At 38.2% G+C, this 20,703-nt stretch overlaps 1 protein-coding gene across 3 annotated transcripts in view; it reads left to right on the forward strand.

The window, feature by feature from the left end:
• LOC121387435 (mitogen-activated protein kinase kinase kinase 2-like) overlaps window positions 1-20,703 on the forward strand; it is a 133,546-nt gene that overhangs the window by 89,461 nt on the left and 23,382 nt on the right. For 2 of the 3 annotated variants that reach the window (XM_041518547.1, XM_041518548.1), the window contains exons 3-8: window positions 2,911-3,017; window positions 5,074-5,120; window positions 10,969-11,074; window positions 14,981-15,124; window positions 16,120-16,242; window positions 20,499-20,566. In XM_041518547.1, coding sequence (XP_041374481.1) covers window positions 2,911-3,017; window positions 5,074-5,120; window positions 10,969-11,074; window positions 14,981-15,124; window positions 16,120-16,242; window positions 20,499-20,566 — 595 coding nt within the window. Of the gene's footprint in view, window positions 1-2,910; window positions 3,018-5,073; window positions 5,121-10,968; window positions 11,075-11,099; window positions 11,396-14,980; window positions 15,125-16,119; window positions 16,243-20,498; window positions 20,567-20,703 lie in introns of those variants that run through there. The other variant, XM_041518549.1, reaches the window with a different exon arrangement.

Genomic DNA, 20,703 nt, shown 5'->3' on the forward strand with positions numbered 1-20,703 from the left:
CTATAACTGTACAGGCATGTGTGTAGGAATTTTTAGCAGCCAGATGTCTAGACTGGGGAGTGTAGTTTAGGGGAGGGGGGGGGGGGGGGCTTTGAGTCATGTTCCTACCAACAAATAAATTGTAAAAAAAGGAGAACATTTGCGTAAGCAGGGGGTTTTGACCCCGGAAACCTTCCCCCTGCACACGCGCCCTACTGTACCTTGTGGTCACAGTATACAAGCTGTTTTTAAACGTATATGTAATTGTGACTTGCACATGCCTTGTGGTCACAGTACACAAGCTGTTTTTAAACTTGTATATAATTGTGGCTTGCACATGCCTTGTGGTCACAGTATACAAGCTGTATTTAAACTTATATATAATTGTGGCTTGCACATGCCTTGTGGTCACAGTATACAAGCTGTTTTTAAACTTATATATAACTGTCTTGCACATGCCTTGTGGTCACAGTATATACAAGCTTTTTTTTATACGCCCGTCTATGATGGGTCATATTATGGTATGGCGATGTCCATACGTCCGTCCGTCTGTCCATCTCTTAACTTTTTCTTGTGTCACATACTATTTGCTAGGTCACTGTGACCTACTTTTCATGGTCTACTGCACATAACAGTAAATCCTTGTCCGGACCATATCTTGCTTACAGATGCATACAGGACCATCAAACCTCACATGTAGAACAACTTGGGATGGTGGTTGGTCCAAAACAAACTGTTCATCCATCCCATTGCAAAAATTACACATGACTTGAATCGTACCCATAACTTATTCATTAATATAGATATCATGTACCTCACCAGTACTCTTATTAACGTATGTAATTGTGGCTTGTGGTCACTGTATACAAGCTGTTTTTAACTGATGTAACCGTGGCTAGTGGTCACTGTATACAAGCTGTTTTAACTGAAGTAACTGGCTAGTGGTCACTGTATACAAGCTGTTTTTAACTGATGTAACTGTGGCTTGTGGTCACTGTATACAAGCTGTTTTTAACTGAAGTAACTGGCTAGTGGTCACTGTATACAAGCCGTTTTTAACTGATGCAACTGTGGCTTGTGGTCACTGTATATAAGCTATTTAACTGATGTACATGTAACTGTGGCTTGTGGTCACCGTATACAAGCTGTTTTTAACTGAAGTAACTGGCTAGTGGTCACTGTATACAAGCTGTTTTAACTGAAGTAACTGGCTAGTGGTCACTGTATACAAGCTGTTTTTAACTGATGTAACTGTGGCTTGTGGTCACTGTATACAAGCTGTTTTTAACTGAAGTAACTGGCTAGTGGTCACTGTATACAAGCCGTTTTTAACTGATGCAACTGTGGCTTGTGGTCACTGTATATAAGCTATTTAACTGATGTACATGTAACTGTGGCTTGTGGTCACCGTATACAAGCTGTTTTTAACTGAAGTAACTGGCTAGTGGTCACTGTATACAAGCCGTTTTTAACTGATGCAACTGTGGCTTGTGGTCACTGTATATAAGCTATTTAACTGATGTACATGTAACTGTGGCTTGTGGTCACCGTATACAAGCTGTTTTTAACTGAAGTAACTGGCTAGTGGTCACTGTATACAAGCTGTTTTAACTGATGTAACCGTGGCTAATGGTCACTGTATACAAGCTGTTTTAACTGATGTAACTGTGGCTAGTGGTCACTGTATACAAGCTGTTTTAACTGATGTAACCGTTTCTAGTGGTCACTGTATACAAGCTGTTTTTAACTGAAATAACTGGCTAGTGGTCACTGTATACAAGCTGTTTTTAACTGATGTAACTGTGGCTTGTGGTCACTGTATACAAGCTGTTTTTAACTGATGTAACTGTGGCTTGTGGTCACTGTATACAAGCTGTTTTTAACTGATGTAACTGTGGCTTGTGGTCACTGTATACAAGCTGTTTTTAACTGAAGTAAATGGCTAGTGGTCACTGTATACAAGCCGTTTTAACTGATGTAACCATGGCTAGTGGCTACAAGCCATTGGTCACTGCTTGTGGTCACTGTATACAAGCCATTTTTAACTGATGCAACTGTGGCTTGTGGTCACTGTATACAAGCTGTTTTTAACTGATGCAACTGTGGCTTGTGGTCACTGTATACAAGCTGTTTTTAACTGATGTAACTGTGGCTTGTGGTCACTGTATACAAGCTGTTTTTAACTGATGTAACTGTGGCTTGTGGTCACTGTATACAAGCTGTTTTTAACTGAAGTAACTGGCTAGTGGTCACTGTATACAAGCTGTTTTAACTGATGTAACCATGGCTAGTGGTCACTGTATACAAGCTGTTTTAACTGATGTAACTGTGGCTTGTGGTCACTGTATACAAGCTGTTTTTAACTGATGTAACTGTGGCTTGTGGTCACTGTATACAAGCTGTTTTAACTGATGTAATTGTGGCTAGTGGTCACTGTATACAAGCTGTTTTAACTGATGCAACTGTGGCTAGTGGTCACTGTATACAAGCTGTTTTTAACTGATGTAACTGTGGCTTGTGGTCACTGTATACAAGCTGTTTTTAACTGAAGTAACTGTGGCTTGTGGTCACTGTATACAAGCTGTTTTTAACTGAAGTAACTGGCTAGTGGTCACTGTATACAAGCTGTTTTAACTGATGTAACCATGGCTAGTGGTCACTGTATACAAGCTGTTTTAACTGATGTAACCATGGCTAGTAGTCACTGTATACAAGCCATTTTTAACTGATGCAACTGTGGCTTGTGGACACTGTATACAAGCTGTTTTTAACTGATGTAACTGTGGCTTGTGGTCACTGTATACAAGCTGTTTTAACTGATGTAACTGTGGCTAGTGGTCACTGTATACAAGCTGTTTTTAACTGAAGTAACTGGCTAGTGGTCACTGTATACAAGCTGTTTTTAACTGAAGTAATTTTTCTTTTCCTCAGATAACCAGGATGTGAATGATGTCCTTCTTTCTATCCAGAGTAGTCTCGCACATGGCTTGCGTCATGGTGACAGGGATGCACGACATGCTGCCTTCCTTAAGCTGCAGGTAAGACGAATAGTTGATTAGTTAAATTACAAGTAGGCCTGTTAGTTGAATACTGTAATTGATTGGTTAAATTATAAGTAGGCCTTTTAGTCGAATAGTCGATTGGTTAAATTACAAGTAAGCCTGTCAGTCGAATAGTTGATTGGTTAAATTACAAGTAGGCCTGTTAGTCGAATAGTCGATTGGTTAAATGTTACAAGTAGGCCTGTTAGTCGAATAGTCGATTGGTTAAATTACAAGTAGGCCTGTTAGTCGATTAGTCGATTGGTTAAATTACAAGTAGGCCTGTTAGTCGAATAGTTTATTAGTTAAATTACAAGTTGACCTTTCAGTCAAATAGTCGAGTGGTCAGATTAAAAGTAAACCTGTTAGTCGATTAGTCAATAGGTTAAATTACAAGTTAGCCTGTTAGTTGATTGGGTAAATTACAAGTTAGCCTGTTGGTCGATTTGTTAAATTACAAGTAAGCCTGTTAGTTGAATACATGTAGTCAATTGGTCAAATTGCAAGTAAGACTGTTAGTCAAATAGTCGATTGGTTAAATTACAAGTTGACCTTTTAGTCAAATAGTCGATTGGTCAGATTAAAAGTAAACCTGTTAGTCGATTAGTCGATTGGTTAAATTACAAGTTAGCCTGTTAGTTGATTTGTTAAATTACAAGTAAGCCTGTTAGTTGAATATTCAATTGGTCAAATTACAAGTAAGCAAGTAATCCTGTTAGTCAAATAGTTGATTGGTCAAATTACAAGTAGGCCTGTTAGTCAAATAGTCAGTTGGTCAAATTACAAATTAGCCTGTTAGTTGAGTAGTTGATTGATCAAATTGCAAGTATGCCTGTTAGTTGAATAGTTGATTGATCAAATTGCAAGTATGCCTGTTAGTTGAATAGTTGATTGGTCAAATTGTAAGTATGCCTGTTAGTCTAATAGTTGATTGGTCAAATTGCAAATATGCCTGTTAGTCTAATAGTTGATTGGTCAAATTGCAAGTAAGCCTGTTAGTCTAATAGTCGAATGGACACATTACTAGTAAGCCTGTTTGTTGAATAGTCGATTGGTTAAATTACATGTAAGTCTATTACTTGAATAGTTCATTGGTTAAATTACAAGTTAGCCTGTTAGTTGAATAGTTAGTTAATAGTAAGTCTTTTATGTGAGTAGTTATGTTACAATTATGTCACTTAGTTGAATAATTACATTCCATGTCAGTTTGTTGAATAGTTACATTGCAAGTACATATAAGTCTTTTAGAATTGTTAAGTTATAAGTGAGTCTTTTAGTTGAATAATTACAAATATGTTTTTTTAATTAAATAGTTACATTGCATGCACATGTACCGGTGAGTGTCTTCGAATTGTTATATTTCAAATAAGTCTTTTAGTTGAATAATGACAAGTAAGTCTTTTAACTGAATACAATTGCATGTGCATGCAAATCTCTTAGAATTGTTATATTACAAGTAAGTCTCTTATGAATAGTTACATTATTAGTCTGTTAGTTGAATAGTGACATTTGTTAGTTGAATACTTTTATTACAGGTATGTCTCATTAGTTAAATATTTATTGTTACTATGTTAATTGAAATATCACCAATGGACCGGCCTCGGTTGGGTCGTGGTTAGGCCATTGGTCTACAGGTTGATAGGTGCTGGATTTGGATCCTAGTCGAGGCATGGGATTTTTAATCCAGATACCAACTCCAAACCCTGAGTTAGTGCTCCGCAAGACTCAATGGGTAGGTGTAAACCACTTGCACCAACCAGTGATCCATAACTGGTTCAACAAAGGCCATGGTTTGTGCTATCCTGCCTGTGGGAAGTGCAAATAAAAGATCCCTTGCTGCTTGTTGTAAAAGAGTAGCCTATGTGGCGACAGCGGGTTTCATCTAAAAAAACAGTGTCAGAATGACCATATGTTTGACATCCAATAGCCGATGATAAGATAAAAAATCAATGTGCTCTAGTGGTGTCGTTAAATAAAACAAACTTTACTTTTTTTTTATCACCAATGGTACATGCAAATAACATTTTTCAACTCTATCTATTTTTTTGTTTAGAAAAAGAATTCAATCAAAGTGAAGTGCGAGTTTAATGGAGAAAACAGGTAAATTAATATTTCATACCCTGTTTATTCTTACAACCATATTCTTCTACCTTTACCATGACATCGTGTCTGCCCTTAACATCACACCGTCTCCATCCTTAACATGACATCGTGTCTGCCCTTAACATCACACCGTCTTCATCCTTACTATGACATCGTGTCTGCCTGTAACATCACACCCTCTTCATCCTTACCATGACATCGTGTCTACCCTTAATATCACACCCTCTTTATCCTTACCATGACATCGTGTCTGCCCATAACATCACACCCTCTTCAACCTTACCATCAAACACTGCCCTTAACATCACACCCTCTTCATCCTTACCATGACATCGTGTCTACCCTTAATATCACACCCTCTTCATCCTTACCATGACATCGTGTCTGCCCGTAACATCACACCCTCTTCAACCTTACCATCAGACACTGCCCTTAACATCACACCCTCTCCATCCTTACCATGACATCGTGTCTGCCCTTAACATCACACCGTCTCCATCCTTACCATGACATCGTGTCTGCCCTTAACATCACACCGCCTCCATCCTTACCATGACATTATGTCTGCCCTTAACATCACACCCTCTTCATCCTTACCATCAAACACTGCCCTTAACATCACACCCTCTCCATCCTTACCATGACATCATTCTGCCCTTAACATCACACCCTCTCCATCTTTACCATGACATCATTCTGCCCTTAACATCCCACCCTTTCCATCCTTACCATCAAACACTGCCCTTAACATCACACCCTTTCCATCCTTGCCATGACATTGTGTCTGCCCTTGACATCCCACCCTCTCCATCCTTACCATCAAACACTGCCCTTAACATCACACTCTCTCCATCTTTACCATCAAACACTGCCCTTAACATCACACCCTTTCCATCCTTGCCATGACATTGTGTCTGCCCTTAACATGCAACCCTCTCCATCCTTGCCATCAAACACTGCCCTTAACATCACACTCTCTCCATCCTTACCATCAAACACTGCCCTTAACATCACACCCTCTCCATATTTGCCATGACATCGTGTCTGCCCTTAACATGCAACCCTCTCCATCCTTGCCATCAAACATTTTGTCTGCCCTCATACCTGACCCCACCATTTAAGGGTAGCTATTGCTCTTGCTCCCCATCGCTTCTCTGAAACTAGTTCAAGAGGAACAATTTTAGCTCCCCTTAGAATATGAATTTATATGGTAACAATATAGTAGTATTTTAAATGGCTTCCAATAATTTATTTTAATGGTGAGGTTGGTCACACCCTGTCTGTCCTTACAATCACACCATGTCTGTTTTTGCCATACACCCTGTCTGTCTTCATCTTTGCCATTACATGGTGTCTGTCCTTACAATCACACCATGTCTGTTTTTGCCATTACACCCTGTCTGTCTCCATCTTTGCCATTACATGGTGTCTGTCCTTACCACCACACCCTGTCTGTCTCCATCCTTACCACCACATCTTGCCTGTCTCCATCCTTGCCATTACACTCTGTCTGTCTCCATCTTTGCCATTACATGGTGTCTGTCCTTACCACCACACCCTGTCTGTCTCCATCCTTACCACCACACCTTGCCTGTCTCCATCCTTGCCATTACACTCTGTCTGTCTCCATCCTTGCCATTACACTCTGCCTGTTTCCATCCTTGCCATTACACTCTGCCTGTCTCCATCCTTGCCATTACACTCTGTCTCCATCCTTGCCATTACACTCTGCCTGTCTCCATCCTTGCCATTACACTCTGTCTGTCTCCATCCTTGCCATTACACTCTGCCTGTCTCCATCCTTGCCATTACACTCTGCCTGTCTCCATCCTTGCCATTACACTCTGTCTCCATCCTTGCCATTACACTCTGTCTGTCTCCATCCTTGCCATTACACCCTGTGTGCCTTCATTCTTACCACCACACCCTGTCTGTCTCCATCTTTGCCATTACATCCTGTCTCCATCTTTGCCATTACATGGTGTCTGTCCTTACTACCACACCCTGTCTGTCCTTGCTATCACAGTCAATCAGACACACCCTGCCTGTCATTACCATCACTGTATGTCAAAGTACCAAATTTGTTACATCCAATAGCTGATGGTTAATAAATCTAGTGGTGTTGTTAAGCAAAACAAACTTCTTTTTTACCATGACAGTGTGTCATTACCATGACAATGTGTATTATCATGACCATTACAAGGTGTCATATCATTACCATCACATTGTGTCTGTTATTTACTATATCACATCTCATCTTACCAGTACACCTTCACCATCCTTACCATCCTTACCATCCTTACGATCCTTACCATCTTATCCTAGATTTGTCCTTACTATACATTTATGATATTTTCATCAAATCCATAGTTGTCGTTATCACTCCCTCCCATTCCCCATTTCAAATCCGCTTGCTTCCCCTCTTTCTCCCACTCCCCATTTCAAATCCACTTGCTTCCCCTCTTCCTCCCACTCCCCATTTCAAATCCACTTGCTTCCCCTCTTCCTCCCATTCCTCATTTCAAATCCACTTGCTTCCCATCTTCCTCCCATTTCCCATTTCAAATCCACTTAGTCCCATCTTCCTCCCATTCCCCATTTCAAATCCACTTGCTTCTCCTCTTCCTCCAATTCCCCATTTCAAATCCACTTAGTCCCATCTTCCTTCCATTCCCCATTTCAAATCCACTTAGTCCCATCTTCCTCCCATTCCCCATTTCAAATCCACTTAGTCCCCTCTTCCTCCCACTCCCCATTTCAAATCCACTTGCTTCCTCTCTTCCTCCCACTCCCCATTTCAAATCCACTTGCTTCCCCTCTTCCTCCCATTCCCCAATTCAAATCCACTTGCTTTCCCTCATCCTGCCATTCCCCAATTCAAATCCACTTGCTTTCCCTCATCCTGCCATTCCCCAATTCAAATCCACTTGCTTTCCCTCATCCTGCCATTCCCCAATTCAAATCCACTTGCTTTCCCTCATCCTGCCATTCCCCAATTCAAATCCACTTGCTTCCCCTCTTCCTCCCATTCCCCAATTCAAATCCACTTGCTTCCCCTCTTCCTCCCATTCCCCAATTCAAATCCACTTGCTTCCCCTCTTCCTCCCATTCCCCAATTCAAATCCACTTGCTTCCCCTCTTCCTCCCATTCCCCAATTCAAATCCACTTGCTTCCCCTCTTCCTCCCATTCCCCAATTCAAATCCACTTGCTTCCCCTCTTCCTCCCATTCCCCAATTCAAATCCACTTGCTTTCCCTCTTCCTGCCATTCCTTATTTTGTTGAATTGTCATAATTACATTTTTGTTACTTTCATTAGATGAAAGAAAGTGAATCTCTTTGTTCCAATGTCTTAGTCGAGTAAGATTTATGATGTTTTCATCAAATCCATATTTGTCGTTATCGCTTCTCCCATCCCCCATTTCAAATCCACTTGCTTCCCTTTTTCCTCCCATTCCCTATATTCCTTATGTTGTTCAATTGTCATTGCATTTTTTTCACTTAGTGGTGTAATTTTTCTGTTACTTTTCATTAGATGGAAGAAATGAATCTCTTTTGTCCCGACATCTTAATAGTAAGATGTCTAAGAAGGTGGTTTTTTGTTTAATTTCACAGTGTGTATTTATCACAGCGTCTTGGTATTTGGTTAACAGGTCTTATCAGCCTTGCACCGAATGTTACAGTCTGTGTTCCGTGGTGGAATCCACCGGTCTAATTGGCCTGAATCTGTGTTAGCTTGACATCTGATATACATGCTTATAAAAAGTCTATGTGCACTTTACCCACTGCGAAATAACCAATGCGTTTGCCTGGCCTTGAAAGGGGCTGGATGCATGTAGTTCTGTGGTAGAGCACTCGATTGATGATGTGTGATGGCATAGCCCAGTGGTAAAGCACTCGCTTGATGCGCGGTCGGTTTGGGATCGATCCCCGTCAGTGGTCCCATTGCACTATTTCTCGTTCCAGCCAGTGCACCACGACTGGTACATCAAAGGCCGTGATATGTGCTATCCTGTCTATGAGATGGTGCATATAAAAGATCCCTTGCTGCTAATCGAAAAGAGTAGCCCATGAAGTGGTCCTTAACCATATGTCTGACGCCATATAACCGTAAATAAAATGTGTTGAGTGTGTCGTTAAATAAAACATTTTTTTTATTTTTTTTATGTGTGATGGGTCAATACGATCGATCACATTGAATAAATTCTTAGTTTTTTCTACAGTCATAGCCCTGCATATTAAGGCTATTGTGTGTACTGTTCTGTCTATTAGAAAGTGCATATGAAAGATCTCTAGTTCCAAATGAAAAAATGTATGAGTTTATTCTAAAAATTGGTTGACCTCCAATACCGGCAATTTGATAGCTGACGATTAATTAATCAAAGTTCTCTAGAAACCTATCAGAATTATCCAATGTTTGACATCCAGTATTGGCAATAGCCGATGATTAAGTAATCGAAGTTCTCTGGAGACTATGCTTCAGAGTTGCTAAATATTTGACATCCAATATTGGCAATAGCCGATGATTAATTAATCAAAGTTCTCTAGAAAGCTATCAGAATTATCCAATGTTTGACATCCAATATTGGCAATAGCCCATGATTAATTAATCAAAGTTCTCTGGAAACTATTCTTCAGAGTTGCTAAATATTTGACATCAAATATTAGTAATAGCCGATTAATTAATCAAAGTTCTCTAGAAAGCTATCAGAATGATCCAATGTTTGACATCCAATATTGGCAATAGCCGATGAGTAAGTAATCAAAGTTCTCTGGAAACTATGTGTCAGAATTATCCAATGTTTGACATCCAGTATTGGTGCTATAGAGTATCCTCCGGCCATTGAGAGCCGTATTTACAAAGCCTGTTTTTCTTAAGCGCGGGTGTTTAATCATTGTAAATGTATGTAGTTACACGCATGTAAGACATAAACAGGTGTTTAATCATTGTAAATGTATGTAGTTACACGCATGTAAGACATAAACAGGTGTTTAATCATTGTAAATGTATGTAGTTACACACATGTAAGACATAAACAGGTGTTTAATCATTGTAAATGTATGTAGTTACACGCTTGTAAGACATAAACAGGTGTTTAATCATTGTAAATGTATGTAGTTACACGCGTGTAAGACACAAACAGGTGTTTAATCATTGTAAATGTATGTAGTTACACACACATTGTAAATGTATGTAGTTACACACATGTAAGACATAAACAGGTGTTTAAGCATTGTAAATGTATGTAGTTACATGTGTCTAAGACATAAACAGGTGTTTAAGCATTGTAAATGTACGTAGTTACACACATGTAAGACATAAACAGGTGTTTAAGCATTGTAAATGTAGGTAGTTACACACGTGTAAGCCACAAACAGGTGTTTAAGCATTGTAAATGGATGTAGTTACACGCATGTAAGACATAACCAGGTGTTTAAGCATTGTTAATGTATGTAGTTACACGCATGTAAGCCATAAACAGGTGTTTAAGCATTGTAAATGTATGTAGTTACACACGTGTAAGCCATAAAAAGGTGTTTAAGCATTGTAAATGTATGTAGTTACATGCATGTAAGCCATAAACAGGTGTTTAAGCATTGTAAATGTATGTAGTTACACACGTGTAAGCCATAAACAGGTGTTTAAGCATTGTAAATGTACGTAGTTACACACGTATAAGACATAAACAGGTGTTTAAGCATTGTAAATGTATGTAGTTGCACACGTGTAAGCCATAAACAGGTGTTTAAGCATTGTAAATGTATGTAGTTACACACGTGTAAGCCACAAACAGGTGTTTAAGCATTGTAACTGTATGTTGTAATTGGTTTTATTTTAACTGCAGGGTGATTCAGATGCCTCGGCCAGTATTGTATGAATATCTCCAGGACAAGCTCAAGGAAATGTACACCATCAACCTGAACATCTTCTACACACCGCCAAATGGAGAGGTGAGCCAAAACAAGGCTATTTTACTGTCTCTGTCTGTCTGTCTGTCTGTGTGTCTGTCTGTGTGTCTGTCTGTCTATGAATATCTCCAGGACAAGCTCAAGGAAATGTATACCATCAACCTGAACATCTTCTACACACCGCCAATGGAGAGGTGAGCCAAAACAAGGCTATTTTACTGTCTCTGTCTGTCTGTCTTTCTGTCTGTCTGTCTGTCTGTGTGTCTGTCTGTGTGTCTGTCTGTCTATGAATATCTCCAGGACAAGCTCAAGGAAATGTATACCATCAGCCTGAACATCTTCTACACACCGCCAAATGGAGAGGTGAGCCAAAACAAGGCTATTTTACTCTGTGTGTGTGTCTGTCTGTCTGTCAGTCTGTGTGTGTGTCTGAGTGTGTGTGTGTGTGTCTGTCTGTGTGTGTGTGTGTGTATGGGTGTGTGTCTGTCTGTCTGTGTGTGTGTGTGTGTATGTCTGTTTGTGTGTGTCTCTCTCTCTCTCTCTTCTCTCTCTCTCTCTCTCTCTCTCTCTCTCTCTCTCTCTCTCTCTCTCTCTCTCTCTCTCTCTCTCTCTCTCTCTCTCTCTCTCTCTCTCTCTCTCTCCCCCTGTCTGTCTGTCTGTCTGTGTCACACACACAAGTGTTTTTACGTGGCTGTGAAAAATATTCTAAATCTGGAAATCAGGAGAGAATAATGTATTTTGAAAACAGTTGTCTTACATGTATGCTGATGTTTTCGGTTAATGTTAATTATAATTTCTGAATTGGAATACATGCAATGCCAAGATTTGAGTGAAAAGTGTATCATTTATACTGTCAGCATATCAATATCATTGACAGATACATACATATAAGCTTTAGGATAAATATATCAAATCAGATGTGTGCCCCCCCCCCCCCCCCCCCCCCCCGCCCCTGCCCCACAATGTGGAATTCATGATGATTATGACTTTGCGTAAATAATCTGTTTTATTACATACCTAGTCAAGCTTATTATAGTGATAAAGACATTTTGAAAATGTGTAATAAATTTATTTTGTATCACACATATGTGTGATATGGACCAGAACTTTTAAATGGGGAATTCCCTTTTTCTTTTTACTGCAGTTAGCGCCTTTTATTTACTAACGTCAGATATGATTTACAAATTCTTAGCGTTAAGTAATTCCATGAAATGAGTTTTGATAATAGATTTAACAGAGTGTTGAAGCAAAAAAAACCAGTTCAACTGATTAGGTCTTTTTCTCATTCCAACCAAGAAAAAGAGTTTGTTTTGGGGTTTTTTTAACGATACCACTGGAACACATTGATTAATTAATCATCGGCTATTGGCTGTCAAACATTTGGTCATCGGAGAAAACCCCAAAAGGGATCTTTTATATGCACTTTCCCACAGACAGAAAAGCACAAACCATGGCCTTTGTTGAACCAGTTATGGATCACTGGTCGGTGCAAGTGGTTTACACCTACCCATTGAGCCTTGCGGAGCACTCACTCAGGGTTTGGAGTCGGTATCTGGATTAAAAACCCCATGCCTCGACTGGGATCCGAACCCAGTACCTACCAGCCTGTAGACCGATGGCCTAACCACGACGCCAACCAGGCCGGTCAATGTGTTCTAGTGGTGTTGTTAAACAAAACAAACATTTTGACAATGTATTACAGCAATGATGACTTTTTGATAAAAAAATATATATATATTCCTCTCATTTTTTCAGTATGATTATATCATTTTTCGTGACAGGTAAATGTCCGCTTTAAGATAAATTATCAAATCACATATAGATTTTTTTCCCCACAATATAAAATGCTTTATGATTATGACATACCTATATTGGCAAGTATGCCTAAGGAACCAAATGACAATGCGTTCACCTCCCAATATAAAAAGAATCATGTAAGCCAAGGCCATGGACATTTTTAAGTTCTTTACACCTCAGACAAAACTAATTGAGGAATGAAAACAGGGCCAACACAGAAATATGGTATGTTGTGTATTTGGTGCCAAATTCCATTAATATGTCTCTTTTACATCAGTTGCGATTGTTTTAAATCATTAATTCATGTTAATGTGATGTTTATTACATGTTTAGGTTTGTGTATTGCGGTAGTGTTATATTAATATTAATATTATGCTAATATTTTCAGTTGTATGTAGGGTTATGTTAATTACATTTTAAAGGCATACTGTCACAGATTTAAGATACTTATTTCTCTAAAAATGGATAATAAATAAAAATTACATTAATTGTTGGTAACCAAATCTAGCTATTGCATCACCTTAACTGAACCATGATGGAGTGGAATCCATGTCAACCCTCTTGACAATTTTAGTTTTTGAATTATGGACCATTGCCATAATTCAATTATTTTTACAAAATATCATTAATAAATGGAGTATGGTGGTTATGAAGATGGTTGAATAAAGTACATTTAGTGACAAATCAAATTATTTTTGTTCAGGTAATACTTTGTTAGACCATTAAATAGGTAAGTGCTCTGTGACAATATGCCTTTAAAGTGTATTTATTGATATTTTAATTAGTTTCAGCTGTACATATATGTATTGTTATGTTAATTTTTCAGCTGTATGAAAATACAGTTTTAAAACACAACATTAATACACACAGCTGAAAATATATAACTGACTTAACATTAATACATTGCATTAATTTCATGTCAGTTATTTTAGCTGTACATAGAGAATAATACATGAGTGGCCATTAGATACCATTTATCTCACAACGAGTTGTTTAAAAATGTATCCCAACGAGCAAAACCAAGTTTGATACATTTTTAAACAACGAGTTGTGAGATAAATAATATCTAATGGACGCAAATGTGTTATTCTATTTCTTACATATCCTCAAAAACTAGGTTTTAAGCCAATTTTAACATCTTTTTTGACTAAACGATATTTACAACCCTTTGTACTTGTAGCTGACTAACACATCACAAACACATGATTGTCAGGTTAACTATACTCACAGTGTAATCGATTTCCCTCATGTAATTTTACATTTGATATATGGCACCGGTGACCTAGTCATAACCTATGAGCAGCCAGTCGTATGTCTTGAAATTGTTAACACACGTACATGTGTTAACAAGTATGTCTGGACCGGAAGTTTTAAATGAGGAACTCCCTTTTTATTTTTACTGCAGTTAGCGCCTTTTATTTACTGACGTCGTAGATGATTTACAAATTACGTCACATAATATTTGAAACATTACACAATTAAGGTTCCCGCAGAATAAGATTCTTAATGTTAAGTAAATCCATGAAAAGAGTTTTGATCATAGATTTAAAAGTGTTGTTATGACGTTAAATTAAAAACCGTTTTTTGTAAAACATAAAAGAAGGTATGTAATAAATACAGAACTTCACATACGTTGTTTTTGCTTCCTATTTATTGCACTCGTTTATTTTGTGAAAGAACATACCACTTGACCGCTATAAACGGTCTCGTGGTATATATTCTTGTGCAAAATAAACTTGTGCAATAAATAGGAAGCGAACACAACGTATGTGAAGTTCTGTATATACATTCATGTTATGTAAATTATATTTTCAGCTGTATGTATTATTGTTATGTTAATTATATTTTCAGCTGTATGTATTAGTGTTACATGAATTATATTTTCAGCTGTATGTATTAATGTATGTTAATTGTATTTTGAGCTATATGTATTAATGTATGTTAATTATATTTTCAGCTGTATGTATTAATGTTATGTTAATTATATTTCCAGCTATATGTATTAGTGTTATATGAATAATATTTTCAGCTGTACATTGTATGTATTAATGTTATGTTAATTATATTTTCAGCTGTATGTATTAGTGTTATATGAATTATATTTTCAGCTGTACATTGTATGTATTAATGTTATGTTAATTATATTTTCAGCTGTATGTTCCTCTCTGTAACCAGAAAGATCTCGAATCTGCAGTGCAGTTAGTGGATCAGAATCAGAAAACGTCCAGTTTACGAATATTTTTAACAAATGCAGTGACGACTGCCTCCAGTAACACCCAGAAGTCTCCTAGAACTGTGAGTGCCATGTATAGCTGTTTAATACGTACCCTTTTAATCTTAATATAGTGATAAAGATCATTCTGAGTGTGCAATTAAAAACAATATTTTATTAAACCTGTAATACAAAATCTCACATACTTAGTTCACATGTTCACTCGAATGACATCAATTCCCTAGTCAGGAATCATGTCATGTCCCTAGCCAGGATTGACATAATGTCCCTAGCCAGGAATGACGTCGTGTTCCTAGCCAGGAATGATTTAATGTCCCTAGCCAGGAATGACTACATGTCCCTAGCCAGGAATGATGACATGTCCCTAGCCAGGAATGACGACATGTCCCTAGCCAGGAATGACGACATGTCCCTAGCCAGGAATGACGTCAATGTCTTTAGCCAGGAATGATGTCATGTCCCTAGCCAGGAATGATGTCATGTCCCTAGCCAGGAATGTGGTCATGTCCCTAGCCAGGAATGTCATGTCCCTAGCCAGGAATGATGACATGTCCCTAGCCAGAAATGACATTTTCGCAGAGTTATGGCCCTTGAACATAGGAGATACGAACATTTGTTGGGCCCAGTAGGGGAACTGTATTGCAGTACTCTCAAAATGCTTGTTAAATATTGAATCATTTAAAACCAAAAATGAAAAATATTATTTTATTATAGGCTTTATCCATACATGATATAATAAAACAGGTGCGTGAACAAGGTGGGGTGGGGGAGGGTGGGTGGAGGGGAGGGTGGGTGGAGGGGAGGGTGGGTGGGGTTTGCGGGTGGTTGGGGGTCAAAACACCTTTCTGCTCAAGCTAATTTCTAAATATTTCCATGGAGATATGACTCGACCCCCTATAAACTTTGCTCACAAAGTCTATCCCCCCCCCCCCCCCCCCCCCCCGTATATGTCAGAGTCAAAAGTAGTTTGGCCACACATATGTTGGCCACTAAAATGCTGGAGCAGAAGGAATATTGGAGAATAACATATTCTTGGTTTTTTTGTTGCTTTTTTCAGGAAAGAAGTTCACCAAGTCCTCCCCCAGGATCCTTACCCCCCAACGAACGACATTTCAGTCGGAGTAGCTCACACAGTTCACTAGGTCAAGGCCAGTTTATTCCGGAACCGGGTCAGAATAATGTAAGTTTTAGGTTAACATGAAGAAGAAAATGTTTTATTTAATGACGCACTCAACACATTTTATTAACGGTTATATGATTAAGGACCACACAGATATTGAGGGAGGAAACCAGCTGTCGCCCCTTCATGGGCTACTCTTTTTGATTAGCAGAAAGGGATTTTTTATATGCACCATCCCACAGACATGATAGTACATACCATGGCCTTTGTTACACCAGTTGTGGAGCTGGAGCGAGAAATTCATTAAAATGTGTTTTGTACTAATTGAACTGGTCTCAATGGTGTCATGGTTAAGCCATCGGACATGTAAGGTTGGTTTGCACTCCAGTACTGGATCCCACCCAGAGCGAGTTTTAATGCCTCGGTGGGTAGATGTAAGACCACTACACACCAGAGGTGGGGAAAAGCCCTTTTTTACCGGTATGGGATCGATTCTCGATCTCTGAGACCGAATTTTTTTTTTTTAAACGTGTGTTTGCCGGTCCCACTTCTGTCATTCTTGTCGGTCCGAAGCACCTGTCCGTTTCTGTTATTGGAACAAATTCCTATCCGTCAATTGGATCAGCCTGCCCAGACATCGGTATCTTGTGCATTATTTAAAATAATAATAAATAAATAACTAAATAGTGGTCAAACTGACTGGTGTTTCAGACGTCTGTGATTCTAAAGTCTGCCATAAGTCAGACCTACAATAGTATCAATCCACTGCCACTAGACTGGACATTTGTCAAAGCCGCTGAGCTGGTCACGAGATTAAACAGCCGTTAACAATAACACCATTCTTGGTGAGAAGGCTACCAAGGTATTACACTCCAATTAAAACAAAGAACCCACAGTTTGCAACTGATCACAATCAACACTTGTCAACACCTATGTACGGAGCTCTGTCGGGTTGAGTGCCCGAGGCAAGAGGCTTTTGTGAAATACAAACTGTTTGAAAATGGCATAAAATATACTGAAATAATCTATAAATGCATTTACTGTTGACTGTTCAATGTAGTGTATCAAATAATTATAAAGGATTTTAAAATTAAAAAAAGGTTTCCACCTTTTTTGTTACAAGTGGGAGTGAGCTGGAATAGCTAACCCGGCTATCTCTAGAGCCAGTAGAGGTCAAATGTCATCCAATCGGGGACACCGTTATTAATTGTTTTGTCTAAAGGTGTGCTAGCTCAAGTTGTCAACTACTCCAACGGTGTTATTGTTTATTAATTTTCAGGACACAGTACTGAATACTCGTACTTTTTATACATATATGGAATACAAAGGCCATGGTACGTTGTGTATGTACTATCCTATCTGTGGGACTGTGCATATAAAAGATATTAAAAAATGTAGCGGGTTTCCTTTCTAAGACTAGTATACAGTGCATTATAAAATATTGCTTCTACTAAAGGTCTTGAGACTATATTTGACATCCAGCAGCTGATGATTAGTAAATCAATGTGCTCTAGTGATGTCATTATTATTATTATTATTTTTTTTTTTTTTAACAACGCACTCAACTGCTGTCAACAACATCCTATTTTCAGGACACATCAGCAAGTAAGGATGGCAACCATGACATGACTTGAAACACAATAGTATAGTGACCAGGTTTTTGTTAACACTGATCATTCAAAAAAAAAAAAAAAAAAAAAATCAGTTTTAAACTAAAAGGAAGGAAATGTTTTATTTAACATCGCATTCAACACATTTTATTTATGATTATATGGCGTCGGACATATGGTTAAGGACCACAAAGATATTGTGAGAGGAAACCCGCTGTCACCACTTCAAGGGCTACTCTTTTCGATTAGCAGCAAGGGTTCTTTTATATGCACCATCCCACAGACAGGGTAGTACATACCACAGCCTTTGATATGCCAGTCGTGGTGCACTGGCTGAAATGAGAAATAACCCAATGGGCCCACCAACGGGGATTGATCCCAGACCGACCGCGCATTGAGTGAGCGCCTTACCACTGGGCTACGTCCTGCCTCGTAGTGTCATTAAGTAAAACAAACTGTAACTTGTAATTTTTCTTGCACTAACTCAAACAGTGAAGCAAACAGGACTTGTGCGTATGTGGGCTGTTGTTCCAGACTAATGGGATGTTATTAAATCAATGTGCTCTAGTGGAGTCATTAAGCAAAACAAACTTTAACTTGTAATTTTTCTTGCACTAACACAGACATTGAAGGAAACAGGACGTGTGCGTATGTGGGTTGTTGTTCCAGACTAATGGGATCTTCAAATGCAACTGACAAATTTGTCAAAGTTGCAGGACAAAGAAGTCTTTATAAACTGTCAGATAGGAATTTGGAAAACCAGTCACCTGAATAACCTTGGTAGTAATAAACAGAACTTTGATTCAACTATTGTCATAATGCATTCGACTGAATCTTGTTAATGCCTGCTAGGTTGTATAGACACAAATTATGTGTAAAAGAAATAAACATTGAAAAAATTGAAAATTGAAAAAAAAAAAAAAAAAAGGAAAGAGGGTTAGGCCATTCATTGAAATTTGATAGTTTTTACAAACTTTGTTAAGTTCACAATTTGGGAACAATTAAGATAACTACATAAATTGTTTATTTAAAGGCATACTGTCACGGATTTAAGGACCTTATTTTTCTAAAAATGGATAATAAATACAAATTACATTAATTGTTGGAAACCAAATCTAGCTATCGCATCACCTTAACTGAACCATGAAGGAGTGAAATCCATGTCAACCCTCTCAGCAATTTTAGTTTTTGAATTATGGACCATTGCCATAATTCAATTATTTTTACAAAATATCATTAATAAATGGAGTATGGTGGTTACGAAGATGGTTGAATAAAGTACATTTAGGGACAAATCAAATTATTTTTGTTCAGTTAATACTTTGTTAGACCATTAAATAGGTCAGTGGTCTGGGACAATATGCCTTTAATATAGCAATGAAGATTATAAGCGCAGTGGGTATTCCAAAATGATTTAGTCTTGTACAGTTGAGAAACAAAACGTTGTTGTTGTTCATATTGACAATGTTAATATTTAAAATAGTAATTTTGTGGATTTAACACAGTGGACTAAATGCAGGTATTTAAGGATTGTAAATGAATGTACCTGTAGTTGCAGGAGTGTAGTACAAAAAACAGATTTTATAAATGCAGCCCAAGATTTCTAAAAACTCTTTACTTGTGATTTAAAAAAAAAAAAATTATTGCAAAGATTAAACAATTATTTTAGCAATGTCCAAAATCTCTTCATATACTTGGGTGACAAGCTTACAGCAACACCCCCCCCCTTTTTAAAATCTAAAAACCAGAAGTCTGTTTTGTTTAACTATGACACTAGAGCACATTGATTTATTAATCATTGGCTGTTACATGTCAAACATTTGGTAATTTTGACATATAGTCTTAGAAAGCCCGCTGCATTTTTCCATTAGTAGCAAGCGATCTTTTATATGCACCATCCCACAGACAGGATGACACATACCACGGCCTTTAATCAATATACCAGTTGTGGTGCACTGGCTGGAACGAGAAATAGCCCAGTGGGCCCATCTAAATGCTAATTTGAGCAACACACACACACACACACACACACACACACACACACACACACACACACACACACACACACACACACACACACACACACACACACACACACACACACACACACACACATATATATATACATACATACATACCAGCAATTAACTTTAACACTATAGCGTGGACAAACTAGGCAAGATTTTACCACATTATTTCTTCCTCGTTGCTTATGTTGTGGTCGCATTTGTGGGGTCAAAATGCACTGAAAACGACTATCCATAACAGTGGGGTGGTCTTAATACCAGGGTACTTTTACTATAAAATAATAAGGAAATATTTCGGTCTTTAAAATATTGGTCTTTATAGTTGGGTGGTCTTAGTACCAGGGTGGTCGTTAGGTGAGGGTTTTCTGTAGTCTCAGAGGAAACCGACCGTACTACATTTTTCCATTATTAGTAACTAACGTATCTCTTACATGCACCATCCCACAGACAGGGTAGCACACACCACATCCTTTGATATACTAGTCATGGTGCTTGAATGATTAATAGCCCAGTGGGCCACCGATGGAGAATAGGAATCAAATGTGCAGATTCGTGCTGAAATATGAGCCTGGCATAGAATTGTAGGTTGAACAATAAACTATGGTGGTGTTATAGAAAAGATTCCTTTCATTGCCTTAACGACCCAGTACATGTGTCATTTATCTTTCTGCTGTTTCAGAATGCATTTTCAAGCCGGGACTCGTTGGACAGCTTGTCATCCATTGACAGTAGTTACATTAGTGGACAGTGAGTATTCCCTAAGTTACCTCCCCTGAATAATCTTTTTGTAACATTTCTTAAACTAACGTCAGCTTTACACTAGCTGTGTTTTACAGTACATGCATTTTACATCATAATTAATGTTGTAGATATACCGAACAACA

This window comes from Gigantopelta aegis, chromosome 13 (assembly GCF_016097555.1).
Source record: "Gigantopelta aegis isolate Gae_Host chromosome 13, Gae_host_genome, whole genome shotgun sequence".
Classification (NCBI taxonomy): Eukaryota; Metazoa; Mollusca; class Gastropoda; order Neomphalida; family Peltospiridae; genus Gigantopelta; species Gigantopelta aegis.